Consider the following 18562-nt stretch of genomic DNA (forward strand, 5'->3'; position numbering starts at 1 on the left):
TCTGCTCCATCTTGGAGTCTTCAGTGTCTGAAGCTTTCTGATCAGGGTTCTGAAGTACAAATGACTTATTTATCTGTATACCCCTCTTTAGCCACTTACATTTCTACTTTCTCCATTTTTCTGAGACAGTTAACACCCTTTGGGCCTTTGGAGAGCTCAAGTAGGCAGACATATGGGTTCAGTCTGCCGTGATGAGCTAGAAGTCCATCGCAGAGTTTTGCACAGGAAAGTTATTAAGGCACCTCTAGGGGCAGTGTGGGAGGTTCCTGGGTGGCACCAATGGTTTGCACTGAGCTACTAACCATTTGCATTGGGCAAATCTGCTGCAAAAGACCCCTTTCAAGTGTTAAAAAGCAAAGCTCTCACTTTGAGGGCTAAGGTGCGCCTGACCCAAGCCAGGGTATTTTTAATCGCCTCATAGGCATGCAAAAGCTGGACAATGAATAAGGAAGACCGAAGAAGAATTGATGCCTTTAAATTATGATGTTGGCAAAGAATATTGAGTATGCCGTGGACTGCCAGAAGAACAAACAAATCTGTCTTGGAAGAAGTACAGCCGGAATGCTCCTTAGAAACAAGGATGGCGAGACTTCATCTCACCTACTTGGACATGTTATCAGGAGGGACCAGTCCCTGGAAAAGGACATCATGCTTGGTAAAGTAGAGGATCAGCAAAAAAGAGGAAGACCTCTAATAAGACTGATTGACACAGTGGCTGCAACAATGGGCTCAATCAAACATGGCAAGGATTGTGAGGATGGTGCAGGACCGGGTAGTGTTTCATTCTGTTGTACATGGGGTCACTATGAGTTGGAACCAACTCGTCAGCACTTACAACAACAACAGCACTAACCAAAAGGTTGGCCTTTCACATTCACCCGGCGATGCTGCGGAAGAAAAGCCTGGTGATCTACTTGCATAAGATTATGGAAACCTTTGAAAACCTATGGAGCCCTGGTGGTGCAGTGGTTAAGAGCTTGGCTGCTAAACAAAAGACTGGCAGTTCGAATCCACCAGCCACTCCTTGGAAACCCTATGGGGCAGCCCTGTAGGGTCTCTATAAGTTAGAAGCAACTTGATGGCAATAGTTTGGGTTTTTTTGTTTGTTTTGAAAACCTCTGGTGTAGTTCTATTCAGTAACACATGGGGTCACCATGAGTCAGAGTTGACTCGACAGCAATGGGTTTGGTTGTTTTTTTAATTTTTTTTGAAGGAGCAGTATGAGGGCATTCTCACCTTCCATGCGGGAGACCTGGGTTCGATTCCCAGTCAGTGCACCTCAAGTGCAGCCACCACCTATCTGTCAGTGGAGGCTTGCCTGTTGCTATGATTCTGAACAGGTTTCAGCGAAGCTTCCAGACTAAGACAGACTAGGAGGAAAGGCCTGGAGATCTATTTCCAAAAACCAGCCAGTGAAAACCCTGTGGATCACAGTGGTCCGACCTTGTCATGCATGGGATTGCTGTGAGTTGGGGGCTGACTTAATGGCAGCTGACAATGACAACAACAGGGGAAGTGTGTGTGTGTGAGGGGGGTGGATTCAAAAGGAAGAGGAGACTAGAGGAGGCTAAGGTATTACAGTTGAGGCACGACATGAGAAGTACTGGAACTAGGAGCATGGCAGGAGGGGAAGGAGGAAGGAAATGTCCACAAAGTAGAATGAAAAGGATCTTAAGAGTAGAGGAGAAGGAAGAGACCACTGACTTAGACAGTGAGGTGGCTAGTGGTCCCTTCCCTGAGTAAGGCATGCAGTGAGAGAAGCAGGTTGGGTGAGGATGAGTCCAGTTCAAGAAAGTGTAAGGAACCCAAGGGAAACCCGGTGGAGATATCTAGCAGCCAGGTGGATCTCAGGGCGTGAAGCACAGGCAGTAGGTGGGTCTTGCTGCAGACCTTGGCCAAATACATGATTGCCAAGGCCAGTGGCACCGATGAGATCATCCAGCCAGCAGCTAAGGAGGAGGGAAGGACAGAAAGCTGAGGACAGCGGGGGCCACTGAGAGGAAAGGGACATTCTGTGTCTTTAGGAGTGAGATGAAGAAGAAAGCTTAACTGGCTGATTGCCAGCCCAGCCCTTTAACACCAGCAGCTTCAAATGGTGACTCTGCAGGCTCAGATGTTAACCAGCAAGCAGCCCTTATTGTCTGAGACCAGATTCCAGTCCTCCCTCTGAGCCCACAGGTTCCCCAAGAGCTGTTTTTGTCTAAGCTCGGCAACCCTCTTCCCTGAGCCCCAGGCCAGGGCTGCCTGCTCCCCTGCAGCTGTTTGTGGACAGCTGATGAGGATGCCCTGGGATTTCCTTCTCCTGGGACAGCCCGGGATCAAAGAGAGTTGGTGGAGGGCAGGCAGCTCGCTATAGTCACCCTCTTGGATCCTCTCCTCTCTCTATGTAGATTTCCCCTTCACCTTGCACTCACACTGAAATCCAGGGTGGGTTCTGGGCCTTTCTGCCTTCTCGCAGACACAACCACCAGCTTTGAGGTCTGACTGCGGGAAACATCTTCGTGTTTGTAATGTCAAAATGTGTTGTCCACCTCGGGTCTGACACCTAGAATGGATTTGTCCTCGTGTCTTCTGGCTGGCTGTTCCCAGGCAGCCATGGCATAGTAACCTTGATGTTACTAAGCCTTTCATGTGTTTTCTGTTACTGAATCCACACAGCTCTCTGAGATGGGCATGTACTGTACCCATTTTACAGATGAGGAAACTGAGGCTCAGAGAGATTAGATGACTTGCCCAAAGTCTATATGGTACACACTTGCAGGTTAGAACCCTGAATTTTACGACAGCCTTTAGCTATCCATGTCTTGTGAGAGCCCACTCCTAAACTTGCCACACCTCAGTTGGTGTGTATATTACTGTGCAGGTGTGTGTGTGTATGTGTGTTTGCATCACATATGCCCCCTCCCTGCTCCTGAGCTCTCCTAGGCTGCCCTCAAGAGACCATAGGAATTCTGATGAATTAATCTCATCACTTTATCGAGGAGGCACTTACAGAAATTACACGGCAAGGCCAGCAGTCTGGCCTTGCTGGCAGCCAGCCTCTGGGACCATAAAACAAATTGAAAGGAACAAAAATAAATAAATAAAAATAGAACTCAGTCTCTCTTACGCACACGCGCACACACACGGGTACAATCCCAAAGGGTCAAGAACATTTTTGGGGCTCTTGCTGTTAGCACTCGATGCCCTTGTTCTGATGCCAAATCCACAGACACCGATTGACCCCTGCTCTGAGCAACAGCCCTGCAGAGCTGTGGCTCCATCCTCCTTCCAGGGGATGACGGGCAGGCTGAGCAGCTCGGACGAGGACACATGAGAAGTTCACGTTGTGCAGTTGGCATTCAAGGCTGCGTGGGGCCAGGAAGGGCCCTATAGCTCCCTCCCCAGCGGCTCAGAGCAGAGACTTGGGCTGGACTGCCAGGGTGCCAGTCCCTGCTCTGCTGCATCCTAGCCACTGCCTCACCTTTCTCACCTGTAAGAACTGTAGCTGTTTTATGATAAGCTCTCAGTCTTGATTCTTAATGTATTGAGCACCTGTTGTTGCTAGTTGCTGTCAAGTTGATTCCGACTCATGGTGACGCCAAGTGTGCAGAGTAGAACTGCTCCGTAGGATTTTCAAGGCTTTGACCCTTCAGAAGCAGATTGCCAGCCCTGTCTGTCCAGGCATCTCTGAGTGGTTTTGAACTGTTCGAACCTTTCAACTAGTAGTCAAGTGCTTAATCGTTTGTGCCACTCAGGGCCTCCTATAAACCTGTATATATTGACCAGTAAACCAGCTGCCATTAAGTCAGTTTTGACTTATGGCAACCCCACAACTGTCACTGTAGAACTGCTCCATAGGGTTTTCAAGGCTGTTGTCTTTTGGAAGCAGATCACCAGACCTGTCTTCCAAGGTGCCTCTGTGTGGGTTCACATCGCCAACCTTGCAGCTAGCTGTAGAGTGCTTACCTGTTTGCAGTGCACCTATTGCCTGAGACCAGGTTTCAGTCCTTCCTCTGAGCCCACAAGTTCCCCCAAGAGCTGTTTAATCTTGGCAGACCCATCCCTGAGCCCAGGCCAGGGCTTCCTGCTTCCCTGCAGGGGTTCATGAACAGCTGATGAGGAGATGTGCACTGGGATTTCCTTCTAGGACAGCCTGGGATCAAAGACAGTTGACAGATACCCATGAGCTTGCCACAGAGTTACCCTCCTCAATGTATTGAGCACCTACTGTGTGCCAACCACTTGGAACACAGAGCAGCCAGTTAGGTGAAGACAGGTACAGGGTGATGGGCAAGTGGTGGGTGGTCGACTCACCTAAGTGGGCCTTGGGGATTTAGGACTGGCCAGGCAGGGAGGTGGAGGGAGCACAGGAGGCTCGCCCAAGGCAGCAAAAGCCTGGAAGCCTGAGAGAGCTCCAGGAACTGATGGCTATGCAGAGTGACGGGGGAATGGAGGAAAAGAGGCTTGCTGAAGCTGGAGAGAGAGAAGGAGCCGGGGCAAATCCTACAGAGCCTTCTAAGCCAAGATAAGGATTTGGATGAATTAGTTCGTATGTGTTTTCCTCTCTTCTGCTTGTTTATCTTTTAAATTTTACCTCGCTTATGTGACTATTGGAATGATTTCCTGAAAAACCACACAGGCCAGAGTGACAGAAGAAATGGTTTAAAAAAAAAAAAACAAGTTGCCATCAAGTTAGCTCGGACTCATGGCGACCCATGTGTGTCAGAGTAGAACTTTGCTTCATAGGATTTTCAGTGGCTGCCTTTCTGGAAGTAGATTGCCACGCCTTTCTTCCAAGGCACCCCTGGGTGGACAACTTTTTGGTTAGCAGCCAAGCATGTTAACCCTTTAAACCATTCATGGATTCTGAGAGAAGAGTAGGGGCAATATCCTAGGGGTGTACTTCTCCCAGGTCCCTTGGGGGTCCCAGCTGGGTACAGACGGGGAGGGGGAAGATGTACTAGTTTAGAGAGTCTGCACTGGTGTTCTGGTCAGCACAGGGGGTGTTCTGTTCCAGGGATAAAATGCCAGCTCTGGGTTTTGATGTCCCAGCCCAGGGTGACAGTTCTCAGAACAGTGTTTTCCCGAGTGGCTGCCTGCTTCAACCAAACCTACAGAAGAGAGTTTGAAACATTTGTTTTTGACCCTTAGGGATCGTGTGTGCGTGTAAGAGAGAGCACCTCAGAGCACCTGCTTTGAGAACCACTGCCTTAGGGGAACCCAGGGTTGGGTTGGGGGTGGGAGTTGTAGGTCCACTGGTTAATCCCCATTCAGCTTTGGACTAGCCAGTTGGCCAGCAGGGGCCCTGGGACAGTACCTGGCAACCCTCTCTGTGTCTGGTTGTAGGAAACATCGAGTACAGCTGCCCAGCCACCAACGAATGTGAGATCACGAAACGGAGGCGCAAGTCCTGCCAGGCCTGTCGCTTCATGAAATGCCTCAAAGTGGGGATGCTGAAGGAAGGTAAGAGGCCCACAGGCCCACCGAGGCTTCAAGTGGGCCCAGAGACTGGGCCAGGCTCTTCTCTTTTGGGATTTTCACACGCCAGGCAGGGTGTGGACCTGCTTCCGGGACAGTGCGTGCACACCCAGCACCGTGGGCCGCAGACCCTAGAAACCACCCACAGGTCTCAGGTTAGGATGCAGCCTCCTGGGTGAGCACCTTTCTGTTCCACTTACCCTGCAATCCGGTTTTGAGCCTGCAGCTGCATATAGCTCTCTTTTCTCCTCTATGGTAGGCGTAGCCTTAGGCAGCCAGATGTTGAAAGTTCTCCATTAAGGATCTTTTGGGAAGTGGCCTGGGGACTCCTAACCCCACTTGGGACCAAGAAAGTTGTCTTGATGTGCTGGGGAAGGCTCTCCTGGGGAAAGTCCCCTCTCCATCTTGCTGTTTTACCTCCCAGTGCTCCATAGGGTTTAGAGTGAAAAGACGTTAAGGCCCAGAAAGGTCAATAACTGACTCTTTACCTGCAAAGAGTGGCCTTTGTGTCCCCGCAGTGGACATCCCTGTCACCTTGTGAATACTTTCCCCCTTCCTCTGTTTCCTGGTCTCCCTATCTTCCCCTTTCCCTTTCCTTTCTCTCCTTTTCGCCTCTCTTTATCCCCATGAGCTGTGCTGTCCAACATGGTAGTCGCAATGCGGCTGTTGGGCACTTGAAATGTGGCAAATCCAGATTGAGATGTGCTGTGGGTGTAAAACACACGCTGGCTTTTGAAGACGTAGGAGCCCTGATAGGGCAACGGTTAAGCGCTCGGCTGCTAACCGAAAGGTAGGCTGTTGAAACTTACCCACTGCTTCAGTGGGAGAAGCCTGTTGATCAGCTGCCGGAAAGATTACAGCCTAGAAAACCCTGTGGAACAGTTCTACGCTGTCACATGGGGTCCCTATGCATTGAAATTGGCTCCACAGCACTCAACAAAAACAATAGAACGATTTAAAAAAAAAAAAAGACCAAACCCATTGCGGTCAAGTTGATTCCGGTTCATAGCGACCCTGTAGGACAGAGTAGAGCTGCCCCATAGGGTTTCCAAGGAGCACCTGGTGGATTCGAACCACCAACTTTTTGGTTAACCACTATGCTACCATAGTTTCCAGAACAATAAAGGAAGTGTAAAATATTGCAGTAATAATTTTAAAAAATATACGACTTGTTGAATTGATAATATTCTGGATATATTGGGGTAAATAAAAATATTTTGTGAAATGAATGTCACATGCTTCTTTCTTACCTTTTTTTAATGAGGCTACCAGAAAATTTAAAACGAAGTATGTGGCTCACGCTTTTGTTGGGCAGCACTGCTCTGGGGTGCCTTCCTCACCATCCGTATTCACCTGCGCAGTGTTCTGAATCCCTTTCAGGACCGCTTTGAGATGGGGAGAGTGTGTGTGTGTGTGTGTGTGTGCGCGTGTTCCTCCTCCACCAGCTTTTATGAAGAGCCAGTGGAAATTCCTACAGATTAGCTTTTATGCTTCTGGGCCCTGGGATTCTTCCAGAAATGGGAGAGGCAGGAAAAGAGGTGTGTGTGGATGAATAGACGGAGCTGGGGGAGAAAAGAAGCCCTGGGGGCACAGTGGTTAAGTGCTCGGTTGTTAACCAAAAGGTCAGTAATTCAAACCCATCACCTGCTCCTGGGGAGAAAGGTGTGGCAGTCTGCTCCTATAAAGATTACAGCCTTGGAAACCTTGTGGGGCAGTTCTGCTCTGTCCTGTAGGGTCACTAGGAGCCGGAATTGACTCAGTGGGACTTAGAGCAGAAGGAATCTTCACTGGCCATCAGTATACCCTGAATGTAAAAAAAAAAAAAAAAAAAGAATGTGAAGGATGACAAAATTGAGTCCTGGAGGGTTGGGGCGAGGCGGCGCTCCCACCGTCAGTCACACGTTGGTTTGGGCGGAGCTGGGCACAGAGCCTGGAGCTTTCCATGTTGTGCCCGTGCCCCCTCAGCCGGTGTCAGGGATGTGCCAGGCTTCTGACCCCAGGCCCTCCCCCTGCAGAAGGACTGAGCTCAGGAGCAGGGGAGGGAGAAGGAGCAGTGAGGAGAAAGCAGGGCAGGGTGAAGAGCGGAGCACTGCCCAAACCCCCTGAGCCTTCTTGCAACACTGAATAGAGAGGGACTACACAGTGCTGGGAAGAGAGCAAGGGTGCTCTCTGGTGCCCCACAGAAAGGGGGCCATGACCAGGGGATGCACTGAGGCAGGGAAGCAGCTTGCCAAGCATATGATTGATGGCTAACAGCAGCTCAGGGATCCGGCCGGGCCCTCTCTGGGAGCAGTGAGATCCACGCTGTGTCCCAGGATGATGGTGTGGGGCTGCTGGGGGCACTCGGGCCTGAGAGCGGGGCTGCCTCGTGTGGGGAGGATGGGCAGAATGAGCCCCCGTGTTGACCCTGGATGCCCCCAACCATCCTCCGCTGTAAGTAGCCTGTGGTCAGCCCACTTGGGAGCACAGGAAGCCCTTTAACTCGGGGTGGAAGCCCGGGGGTGGTGAAGCTGTTCTAAGAGCTGGGCAGACGCTGAGGTGAACGCACTGTTCCTCTGTGGCCCAGCCTGAGGAGGCACTCTGCGGAGCTCAGCCTGGAGGAGGAAGGGATGGTCACCAGAAGACACCCCCGCCACACACACCACGAGTGCTGGCAGTCCTAAATCCAAAGGGGAAAGATGACACAAAGGCTTGAGTGAGGACAAAGCCTAGCTCCTCCATTTAGTTTCTGTCCCCCTCGGAGCCTGAGGAAGATCCTGGGATCTGAAGCTCCACAGGGACCGGCCCCTTAGGAAGTGCGAGCCTCATTCAGGAGCCTGGGTCCCTGCCAGGCAGGGGTTCTCGGCAGCTGCTGTGGCTCCTGCTTTTGTTTGGGTGTCCCCTCCCCTCCTCGTCTTGGGGGGCCCAGGCCCCCGGGACCATCTCGGGCTCCGTGCCTCCCTCTCGTCCTTCCTCTTCAGCTGACTTAACTCTGAAAGGAAAACTTCAGCCTCCCTCCAGGCCACTGCCCCTCTTTACAGGCCTCAGGCATTGGGGGTTGGGGGGTCCCGGGTCTTACAGGAGGGGGTGGGAGGCTAGGGAAGGAGAGGATGTGAATGCTATCTTCCTTCATCCCCCTTCTTCTTACCCACACATCCGCAGGCCTTGTTTCCCTCTCATCTACAGCTCTAGATATCTTTAATAATTTTTCCTTTCTTAAGTAAAACAATCAGAGGGCCTATTTCATGATTTGGGGAGCCCAGCAGCTGCTAAGGAAAAGGTCAGATGTGCAGCTTCCTCTGGCTCACCCTCACCCTTGAGGCTGCTGTCCACCCAGGCATCAAAGCTTCTTCCATACTCAGAATGGCCAGAACGTCCTGTGCCACTTCTAGGACTGCTCACCCCCTGCACTGCCCTTGGCTGTTCAAGTAGTCGATGTCTAAAGTTCTGTCTTGCCTTAAGCAAATCTAGTGTATGACAATCTGTATTTTCATTAAAAAAATTATTCTCTCTACAAAAGAATTATGCACAAAATCTGAGCTGGGTTAGGAGTCGGTGCCTTGCATTCTTACTACTGGTTTTGCAGTATTCTGCTGTGTACTTTGTTCACACTTGACCTTGTGCAAAGCAGGGGTGTTTATACCTACTCAGTATCACCAGGTCAAGGTGGGGACCATGTGGGACCTCTTCTTTCAGTGAATCCACTGTGGAATTACTTTAAGATGTCAGCTTTCTGGTGTGTTAAAATATTGTTGGATTCAAAGATATTCTTGTTTGCACTTAACTTCTCAGCAGCCTGCCTGGTGTATTGGGTAAGGCACACGGTGTCCAGTGGCCCTGATTTTCTTCCTGGATTTGCTGGTGAGAATCTTAGAGGGTGGTGTCCATCTTGGGCTGGTCCCCTGTCTGGGTTCCAAAAGCAGGAAGAGAGGTTCCTCTGGGAAGACAGTGGAGAAACTCTTCCTGGGAGGTAGGCTCACAACCTGGCTAGGATGCAGACAGACTTGGCCTTGAAGTCGAGTTCCAGAAGAACCTGGAACACCATCTGCTGCATTTCACAGGGCAGGGAGTGGGGGAGGGGGTGCCCCAAGTCTTCAGGATGGCTTCGGGCTTCCAGCAGCTCTCCCCAATCAGCTTGTCCCTGCAGACCTCACCTTCTCCTTACCTCACTTCACCCCCCTCAAGGTACCAGCCTCCCAGGCCTGCTTCATTTCCCTCCCCCGCACCCCTACCTACTTTTCCCCAAGTGTTTTCTAAAAGATATTTGATTTCAGTGAAAGCTGGGCTGACATCCATGCAATATTCTCTCACTCCCTCTTTGTGCTTGTTGGGAAGGCGGAGGGCTCCTTCGGGGATTCTGGGTAATTGGGTTAGTGGCCAGCTCATGTCAGGAAATTAAAAGGAGGCCCTGATCAGGTTCCCGCTGCATGGGATTTAATGGCTTTGTATTTATAGAGTATTCTGCCTCTAGCCCATGCCAGAAATACCACTTTTGTGGCCCTGTGAATGAAGAAAGAGAATGAGAGATGACTTGCTTTTAAAACTTCTTTTTCTTTTTCAAAACACATTAGTGTTCTGAAACAAACCAACTCTCTAGCACTTCAGAGAAGAGTTTTGAACTCCACTCAGGAATTCTGATGTCTGTCTATCCCCCCATTCCCCCCTCCCTGCCACACACACACACGCACACGTCTGGCAGCTCACCAGGTCTTCCCATGTGCCTCTGGACCACTCCGCCACGTCGACCTCTGGTTGGGGAAGTGTTGATGGAATTAATACGTAGGAGATGATTCTGTCTGTTGAATCTGTATTGCCATTCGATGGGAGCTTTTGGTGTTTCAAAGCATTGGATAACAGGTTCATTGGTCATACAGATCTTGTAAAACCCGAGCTTCACCACTTATCAGCTCCTTGAGCCAATGATTTAAACCTCTTCAAGCCTTCCTTTCCTCCTCTGTAAAACGGAATAATAATGGTGGCCATTTTCAACTTGCTCCTGACTCTTCATGGAAACCCTTAGAGTTGTACCATGAAGTATGATGGTGGTCTTTGATTTGAGAGGATATTTGTCTGTGGTCCAGAGGGCAGTTTTGAATCTCCTATAGCCTCTCTCCCAACTCCTTGATTGATGACCTTTCTTCATATTTTCTTCAGAAAATAGAAACAAACGGGAAATTCCTTGCCTAGTGAATCCACAAACCCATCTGCTCGTGTGTATGTGTTTTCTGGAGACTAGTCCTTTTTCAGGTGTGTTGCAAAACTCTTCTCCCTCTTTGTGCCTTGCTTTTTCCTTTTTATTATGGGACCTTTTGATGAACAGAAGTTAGTAATTTTAATAAATTGAATTTTTCACCCTTTTCATTTATGGTTTATGCTTTTATGTCTGGTTTAAATACTCTTCCTAAACTACTATTGTAAAGCTGTTACCCTCTAGTCAATTCCAGCTCATGGTGAGCCTATAGGACAGAGCAGAACTGCCCCACAGGGTTTCCAAAGCTATAATCTTTACCACATCTTTCCTGTGGAGCATCTGGTGGGTTTGAACCACCGACTTTTTGGTTAGCAGCCTAGTGCTTTAACCACTGCACCGCCAGGGCTGCCTTACATATTTAGGTGTTTAATCCTCCTGGGGTTGCTTTTTGAGTGTGATGAACTGGTCATCCCTCAGTCCAATTCATTCAGGTGTCAAACCTGACCGTACGCTTTTCTGTCTTCAGCTTACTCAGCCTCTTGGCAGTATTCCAAGCAGTTGACCAGTCCTCCTTATACCCCTTTTCCCTTAACTTCTGTTACATCACGTTCAGCTAGTTTTCTCCTTACTTCTCTGCCCATGCTTTATTCTCCTTTGCAGGGTCCTCCTCTTCCTTGCCTTTGTATTTTGGAGTTATTCAGAGCTTGGGATCGAGCCCACTTCTCCACCTATGCCCTGCAGATGATCTCTTCCAGACACATGAGTAGATATAGGAGACTCTTAATTTTAATCCTCCAGCCCCAACTTCTTCCCTGAACTTTAGATTCTAATATCTTATTGCTTTACTGGCATCTCCACTTGGGTTCCTTATGGAGTATCACAAATTAAACTTTTTTTTTTTTTTTTTAGAGAGGGAATCTGGATTTGTACCACCCCTCCCTTCCATCAGAGCCCTGGTGGTGCAGTGGTACATAGCTTGGCTGGTAACTAAAAGGCTGGCAGTTCGAATCCACCAGCTGCTCTTTGGAAACTCTATAATGCGGTTCTACTCTGTCCTATAGGGTCGCTATGAGTGGAAATTGACTCCATGGTGATGGGTTTGGTTTGGTTCTGGTTTTCCCTTCCATCACTCCCAGCCTTCGCCATCTCAGAAATCACACTTCACCCATTGCTCAAGCAAAAACTCAGACGTTATCCTTAATTCCACTCAGTTCAGTGTCCAAAATATATTGCAGATCGTCTTAACCTCTCTCCATCTCCATGGCTATGACACTGGTCCAAGGAAGCACCATCTTTCTCCTAGATCATTGCAAAAATTTTCTAACTGAACATCTGTTTCTACACTTGGTCCTACTTAAGCCACCCCCCACAGAATTCAGAGAGATCTCTTCAAAGCAGTAATAAAATTCTTTCATTTTACTTAACCTCTGTCTTTGTTATCTAGTGCTGCTATAACTAAAATACCAAAAATCGATGGCTTTAACCAAACAAATGTATTTTCTCAAGAGTTTAGGAGGCTAGAAGTCTGAATTCAGGGTGCTGGCTCTAGAGGAAGGCTTCCTTTCTGTGTAGGCTCTGAGGAAGGTCCTTGTCTCTTTGAACTTCTGCTTCTTGGTGATCTTCATGTGATGTGGCATCTCTCTTCCCCCATTGCTGCTTCTTTTGCTTGCTTGTTTAATCCCTTTTACATCTCAAAAGAGACTGACTCAAGATATACCCTAATCCTGCCCCATTAACGTAATAAAATAACCTGATCCTCATTGACATAACCTAATCCTGCTTCATTAACATAACAAACAACCCATTCACAAATGGGATTATAACCACAGGGAGAGGTTAGGATTTACAACACACATTTTGGGGGAACAAAATTCGGTCCATAACATTCCTCCCTTTGGCCTCCCAAAATGCATGTCCTTCCCACATGCAAAACACATTCACTCCATTGCATCATCCAAAAAGTCTTAAATCAACTTTAAGTCCAATCTCATCTTCTGAATCACATGGGTGAGACTTTAGACATATTCTATCCTGGGGCAAAATTCCTCTTCATCTGTGAACCTGTGAAATCTAGACTATAAGTTTTCTGTTTCCAAGGTACAATGGTAGATTAGGCCAGGCACAAGGTAGACATTTCCATTACAAATGGGAGAAATTGGAGGGAAAGAAGAGATAACAGGCACCAAGCACGTCCAAAACCCTGCAGAACAAATTATGTTAGCTCTCTTGAAAATAATCCTTCCTTCTCTGAGACCATCTAGGCAATGGCCCTGTCCTCCAGACTCTGGGTGTTGGCCAAGCCCTCTAGATTCTGGGTGGAGGCCCCTTGGCCCTGGGCTTCAACTCAGCCCTTCAGGCCCACTGGGAGGGCAACTCAGTTCCCTCTGCTCTGGGAAGCCTCATTCTCCTAGTCCATCTGAGTGTTGGCGTGGCAGCCCCACCCCCTCAGCTTTGGGCAGCAGCGGCCCCATTCCCCAGGCACACTGTAACAGCAGCCCACACTCCAAAGATCTGACTCTTTGAAACCTAGGAGGCTATGGTCCCACCCTTTGAGACCCAGAAGACTGTGGCCCACCGCTTGAAACCAAGAAGGCCCTACTTCCCATGCTTCTTCCAACAGTTTTGCTGATCTGTGATGCTCCGGGGATGGTGCTTTTCTTAGAGGACAACCTATGTAGCTCCTTTGGCCTGTTTGCTGTCTGTAGAATTCCAAGAGGCAGACAGCATTCTCTCCTTTTGGTCTTTCTCTGTCCCATTCAGTCTAAGCTAATGGGTTTTCTGCTGTGGTAGCTGGTGAGATCCATCAGTCACAAAAGATTGTATAGTCATAGCCTTGGTAAAAATTCCAGGACACACGTCCTTAGGTTGTACAACAGAATTTTCCAAATCTTTAAGTTTTGTTTTCATTTTGTACAGTTCCTTTTTCATCCATCTCTTTCCTCTTGCATTTTACTATAAGCAGCAAGGAGAAACCACGAGGCCCTTTAAGATTTTCCTTAGAAATCTCCTTAGTCAAATATCCAAGTTCATCACTTCCAAGTTCCACCTTCCTCCAAACATTTGAACGTAATTCAGGCAAGTTTTTTGCCACTCAGTGAAAAAGCATTGCCCTTACCCTGTTATCCAGTCACATGTTCACCATTATCTTTTAAAGTCTCACCAGAAACACATTTAAGGTCCACATTGTTAGCAACGTTCTGTTGCTAGTGCCATATGTATTCTCTAAGATGATAGAGACTTTCTCTATAGCTCTCCTCCCTTTCTCCTGAGCCCTCATCAGAATCACCTTTGACATCCATAATTCTACCAACAGTATCTTCAAGGCAATCTAAGCTTTTACTATTAATTTAAAAAACAAACAAACAAAAAAGCCAAACCCATTGCCGTCGAGTCAATTCCGACTCATAGTGACCCTATAGGACAGAGTAGAACTGTCCCATATGGTTTTCAAGGAGCAACTGGTGGATTCAAACTGCCAACCTTTTGGTTAGCAGCCTGAGCTCCTAACCACTGAGCTACCAGGGCTACCTTTACTATGAGGCACCTTAAAATTCTTCCAGCCTTTACCCATTACCCTATTCCAAAACCGCTTCCACATTTTAGGTATCTCTTAGAGCAGCACCCCATTCTTCTGGCAGCAAACTCTGTCTTAGTTATCTAGTGCTGCTGTCATAGAAATACCACAAAGCGAATGGCTTTAACAAACAGAAATTAATTTTCTCATAGCCTAGGAGGCTAGAAGTCTAAATTCAGGGTGCCGGCTCTGAAGAGTGGCTTTTGCTCTCTGGCAGCTCTGAGGAAGGTCCCTGTCTCTCTGAGCTTCTGCTCCTGGGTGATCTTCATATGGGTTGGCATCTCTCTTCCTCTATCTCTGCTTCTCTGGCTTGCTTGTTTAATCTCTTTTATGTCTCAAAAGAGATTGACTCAAGACACACCCTGATCCTGCCTCATTAACATGGTAAACAAAACTTAATCCTCATTGGCATAACCTAATCCTGCTTCATTAGCATAACAAACACAACACATTCACAAATGGGATTATAACCACAGGCAGAGGTTAGGATTTACAACACATGTTTTGGGGGGGAAACAATTCAGTTCATAGCAACATACCTCAATGGCTTTTCATTGCACTTAGAGTAAAATCCAAGCACTTTAATTTACTCTGGTTTTCAAGACCCTGCATGATCTAGCCGCTCCCTACCGCTTCCGCCATCTTATACATCTCCTGACCCTCACTCACCCTTACCCGCTCTCCTCCAGGCACGCTGTCTTCAGATCCTCAAACATGGCAAACTCTTTCCCACCTTAGGACCTTCACTTGCTGTGGACTGGCTGACTCCTTCTTATCCTTCCAATCTCAACTTCAATGTCATCTTCTCAGAAACGACTTCCTGACCACCCTGGCTAAAGTTGGTCTCCCCTCCCACTCCATTAATTTCTATCATACCCCGTTGTTTACTTCCTCAGTGAACTTCTCCCAGTCTGAAATGATCTTTTTTCTTTTTTTGACTTGTTTATTCTGGTAGCCTCTAACACAGTGGTTCTTGATTTAAAAAAACAAAAGCAGCTGTTGTCAAGTTGATTTCCACTCATGGCGGCCCTGTGTGTACAGAGTAGAACTGTGCTCCCCAGGGCTTTTAAGGTTGTGACCTTTCAGGAGCAGATTGCCAGGCCTTTCTTCCAAGGTTTCTCTGGGTATGTTCAAGCCACCAACCTTTTGGTTAGCAGTCGAGTGCTTAACTGTTTGTGCTTCCCAGGGATACCTGTTCTTGATTTAGGGACTTATAAATTATCTTGTAAATCTAGTGAAAACTCTACTGAAAAATATATATGAGTACATATACACAATATTTTACAGACAATTTCAGGAACTTCACAGGTCCCCTGAAGCCCATCTGAAAGGTTTCTGAAGAGTCAGAATTTTAGAGCTGGAAAGAACCTTAGCAACCATCCAGCCCAAGGATGGTCAAGTCTCTTTTTCTGGACCATCAGCTCTAAGGTGGGAAGTGGCTGCCTAGAGTAGGTGAAAAGACTTCTTAGGTAGCATCTGGGACCAGTAAGCAAGAGTGCTATGTTTGATTAGCACTGTCTGACACAGACTAGGTAACAGAGAGTGGTGGCACATATGACAGGTATTTACTGTGTCTGATCTGGTCCAACTGAGTTTAAGTGATTTGCCCTAGCCACAGAGCCAGTAAGCGTCAGAGCTGTATAGAATCTTGTCTTTTCCTTCTAAGGAGCCCTGTCCAACTTCAGTGTAGATGCCTTGGCCAGTAGCAAAGCCCTTGGCTTCACTAAGGAAATTTAGGAAGGGAAGGCTAGGCTGAAATACATTTTGCCTGTAGGGTGTACAGTTTCAGGAGGCTTCCTGGCTGTTGGGAATGCAGCATACTGCAGGCTTGTAGAAATGTCCTTGGGGCCTGGGGACTTGGTGCCCTGGGTGAGAAGGTTCCAGAGGAGAGAGCAGCGTGAGAGTGGACACTCCTATAGCAGGCAGAATGCCAGGCCTCCTCACCCATTACCACCCACCTAGCCTGGTGCCCAGGGCCCACAGAGCAGTTGGTGCAGGCCCCAGATTATTAGGTGGCATGTGTATTTATCCATTCACAAGACTCTTGCTTTGGCTCTTAGCAAGTCATGCGTGAGCTACTCTTTACTCTTATGATATGTCACCAGGGAAAAGGCAGCCAAAAATAGCCATTGTGTCTGAGACAGCAAGGTGAGCTCACCTGCCACACGGAAACCCCTGCAGGACAGGTGGCCAAAGGAAGGCTGGCGTGTGGATGAGCGTTTAGAACTTCACGCTGGCTTGGAGCACCTGTCAGCATGACTGCAGAACCTACAGCCTCTGGGCCCTCGGGAGGCCAGGTTCCACACCATCTCTTGTGTGGTTTTCTCCTTCTGGACATGGGTCAACTGTAACTCAGTAGACATTATGGGCAGAGAGTCAACCGCCAAAACCTCTAATAAGAACCCAAATCAGATAAAACTATTAAATAAAATAGGTTTAGTGCAATGCTCCCCAGGCCTGGTGAGTCATCAGAGAAGCTTTTAAAAAATATCAATTCCTGGACACCACCCCAGTCCTACTGACTCAGAACCTTTGCGGGGTAACTCCTCAACATCTGCATTGTTCAAAGGCTTTCCAGGGCATTCTGAGGATGGTATTGGGCTGGCAGCCCCAAGTGTAGAGCAAAGGGAGCAGGACTTGGAGAGCTGTAGATCAAAGTTCAGATCCTCCCACTGACAGTTCCTGGCTGTGTGACTCTGAGGAAGTTGCCTGACCTTTCTGAGCCTCAGTTTTCACATGGAATAATAATAATGGTGTGTCCTCCCTTCCCCAACATTGTTATGCAGATCAAATGAGACAGGAGAATGAAGTAGTTATCTAAACTGAAATGTGACACAAATATAGACCTGCTCATATCATTAATAAAACAGGGACATTGGATTTGGGGGAAGAGGAGGGACTTCTGGGTAGCGAGAAGAGAAGGGTCTTTAAAAAAAAAATTGTGTTTTTGGTGAAAGTTTACACAGGAAATTAGGTTCTCATTTAACAATTTCTATCCATATTGTTCAGTGACAATTGGTTACGTTCTTCACAATGTATCAGCATTATCATTATTTCCATTTTGGTTGTTCTGTTTCCGTTAATCTAGCTTCCCTGTTCCCCCTAGCCTTCTCATCCCTGGTCTAGGGTAAATGTTAACCATTTGGCTGCATCTGGACGATTATTTTGAGGAGCGCAGTGCTTGGAAGTGATATTTATTTTATGGGCCAATCTGTCATTCGGTTGAAAGGTGACCGCTGGAAGTAATTTAAAAAGTATCTCAGAGTAATAGTTTTGGTGGCTCATCTAGTCTCTACCCATCCAGTAAGTTGGGCCTCATTTTTAGAAATTTGAGTTTTGTTCTACATTTTAAGAGGAGGATCTCGACCGTTAAAAAATCGCAGACTGTGACCTGGGCAGCAGCTCCGCAGAGGCGGTGGTGGGAGGACGTGATGCCACCCCCTGCCCTGTCTGAGCCTTTCCTGGGGAAGAGAAATGACATGGGGCAGTGCCGGGGCAGGCTTGACCCAGGTGCAGGGCCAGGCTTTGCGGAGAGCATTAGCTGGTTATTTTTAGAGACTGAGTACAAAAGAGAGAAACTTAAGCTGCTTCCCACTGCTGTGGCCCCTGCACACTCGGCTATTTTTACTTCTGAAAGCCTGGGATCTGGTCCAGCTTACGAGTGAAAATGAGAAGAAAGGAGGGAGGTGGGTGGAAGCAGGAATTATTTTACTTCCATTAAGAAAAAAAGTCAGAAGCCTGATCTTACGAAGTCAGCAAGTGGACATCTGATCGCAGCTGGCTCTGGACGCCTCTGATGCTCCACAGGGTGGGCTGGGGAGTTAGTAGGTGGGGCATAGGGTTGAGAGGCTTTGGAAGTTTGTGCTCCGCAGTGGCCCCTCAGCTTCTTTGCTATTTATGATAGGGGGCTTCTGAAGATCTTACAGGACTGGTGGTCCCAAGTTTAGGGCAAAGGAGGTAGGACTTAGAGAGCTGTAGATGAAGGTTTAGATCCTCCTGCTGACATTTCCTGGCTGTGTGGCGCTGAGCAAGTTGCCTGACCGTTCTGAGCCTCAGTTATCACGTGGGAATAATAATAATGATAATAATATACATCTCCCTCTGCCCACATTGTTATGCAGATCTAATGAGCTATGGGTATGGGATAGCCCTGTGCTAGGAAGTAGGATTGGCTACTGCAGGCACAGGGTCACCAACCCAGATGAGACTGGGGTGGGGGGTGGTTAACCACTGCAGCCAAGGGCAGCTTCTCTGTCCTCCTGTTGGCCAGAGACACCCACTCGGTCCTAATAGGATATTCAAGAGAGCACCAGCTTTGGAATAGGAAAGACTTATGTCGGAGCTAGCTCTGGTGGCGC

General features: G+C 48.1%; 1 protein-coding gene across 1 annotated transcript in view; it reads left to right on the forward strand.

Annotated features, from left to right (window-relative positions):
• The window catches only part of ESRRB (estrogen related receptor beta), a 119766-nt gene that overhangs the window by 72146 nt on the left and 29058 nt on the right, over positions 1 to 18562 (forward strand). The window contains exon 3 of the mRNA XM_049898140.1: positions 5329 to 5445. Coding sequence (XP_049754097.1) covers positions 5329 to 5445 — 117 coding nt within the window. The remainder of the gene's footprint in view (positions 1 to 5328; positions 5446 to 18562) is intronic.

Source organism: Elephas maximus, chromosome 10 (assembly GCF_024166365.1).
Source record: "Elephas maximus indicus isolate mEleMax1 chromosome 10, mEleMax1 primary haplotype, whole genome shotgun sequence".
Classification (NCBI taxonomy): domain Eukaryota; kingdom Metazoa; phylum Chordata; class Mammalia; order Proboscidea; family Elephantidae; genus Elephas; species Elephas maximus.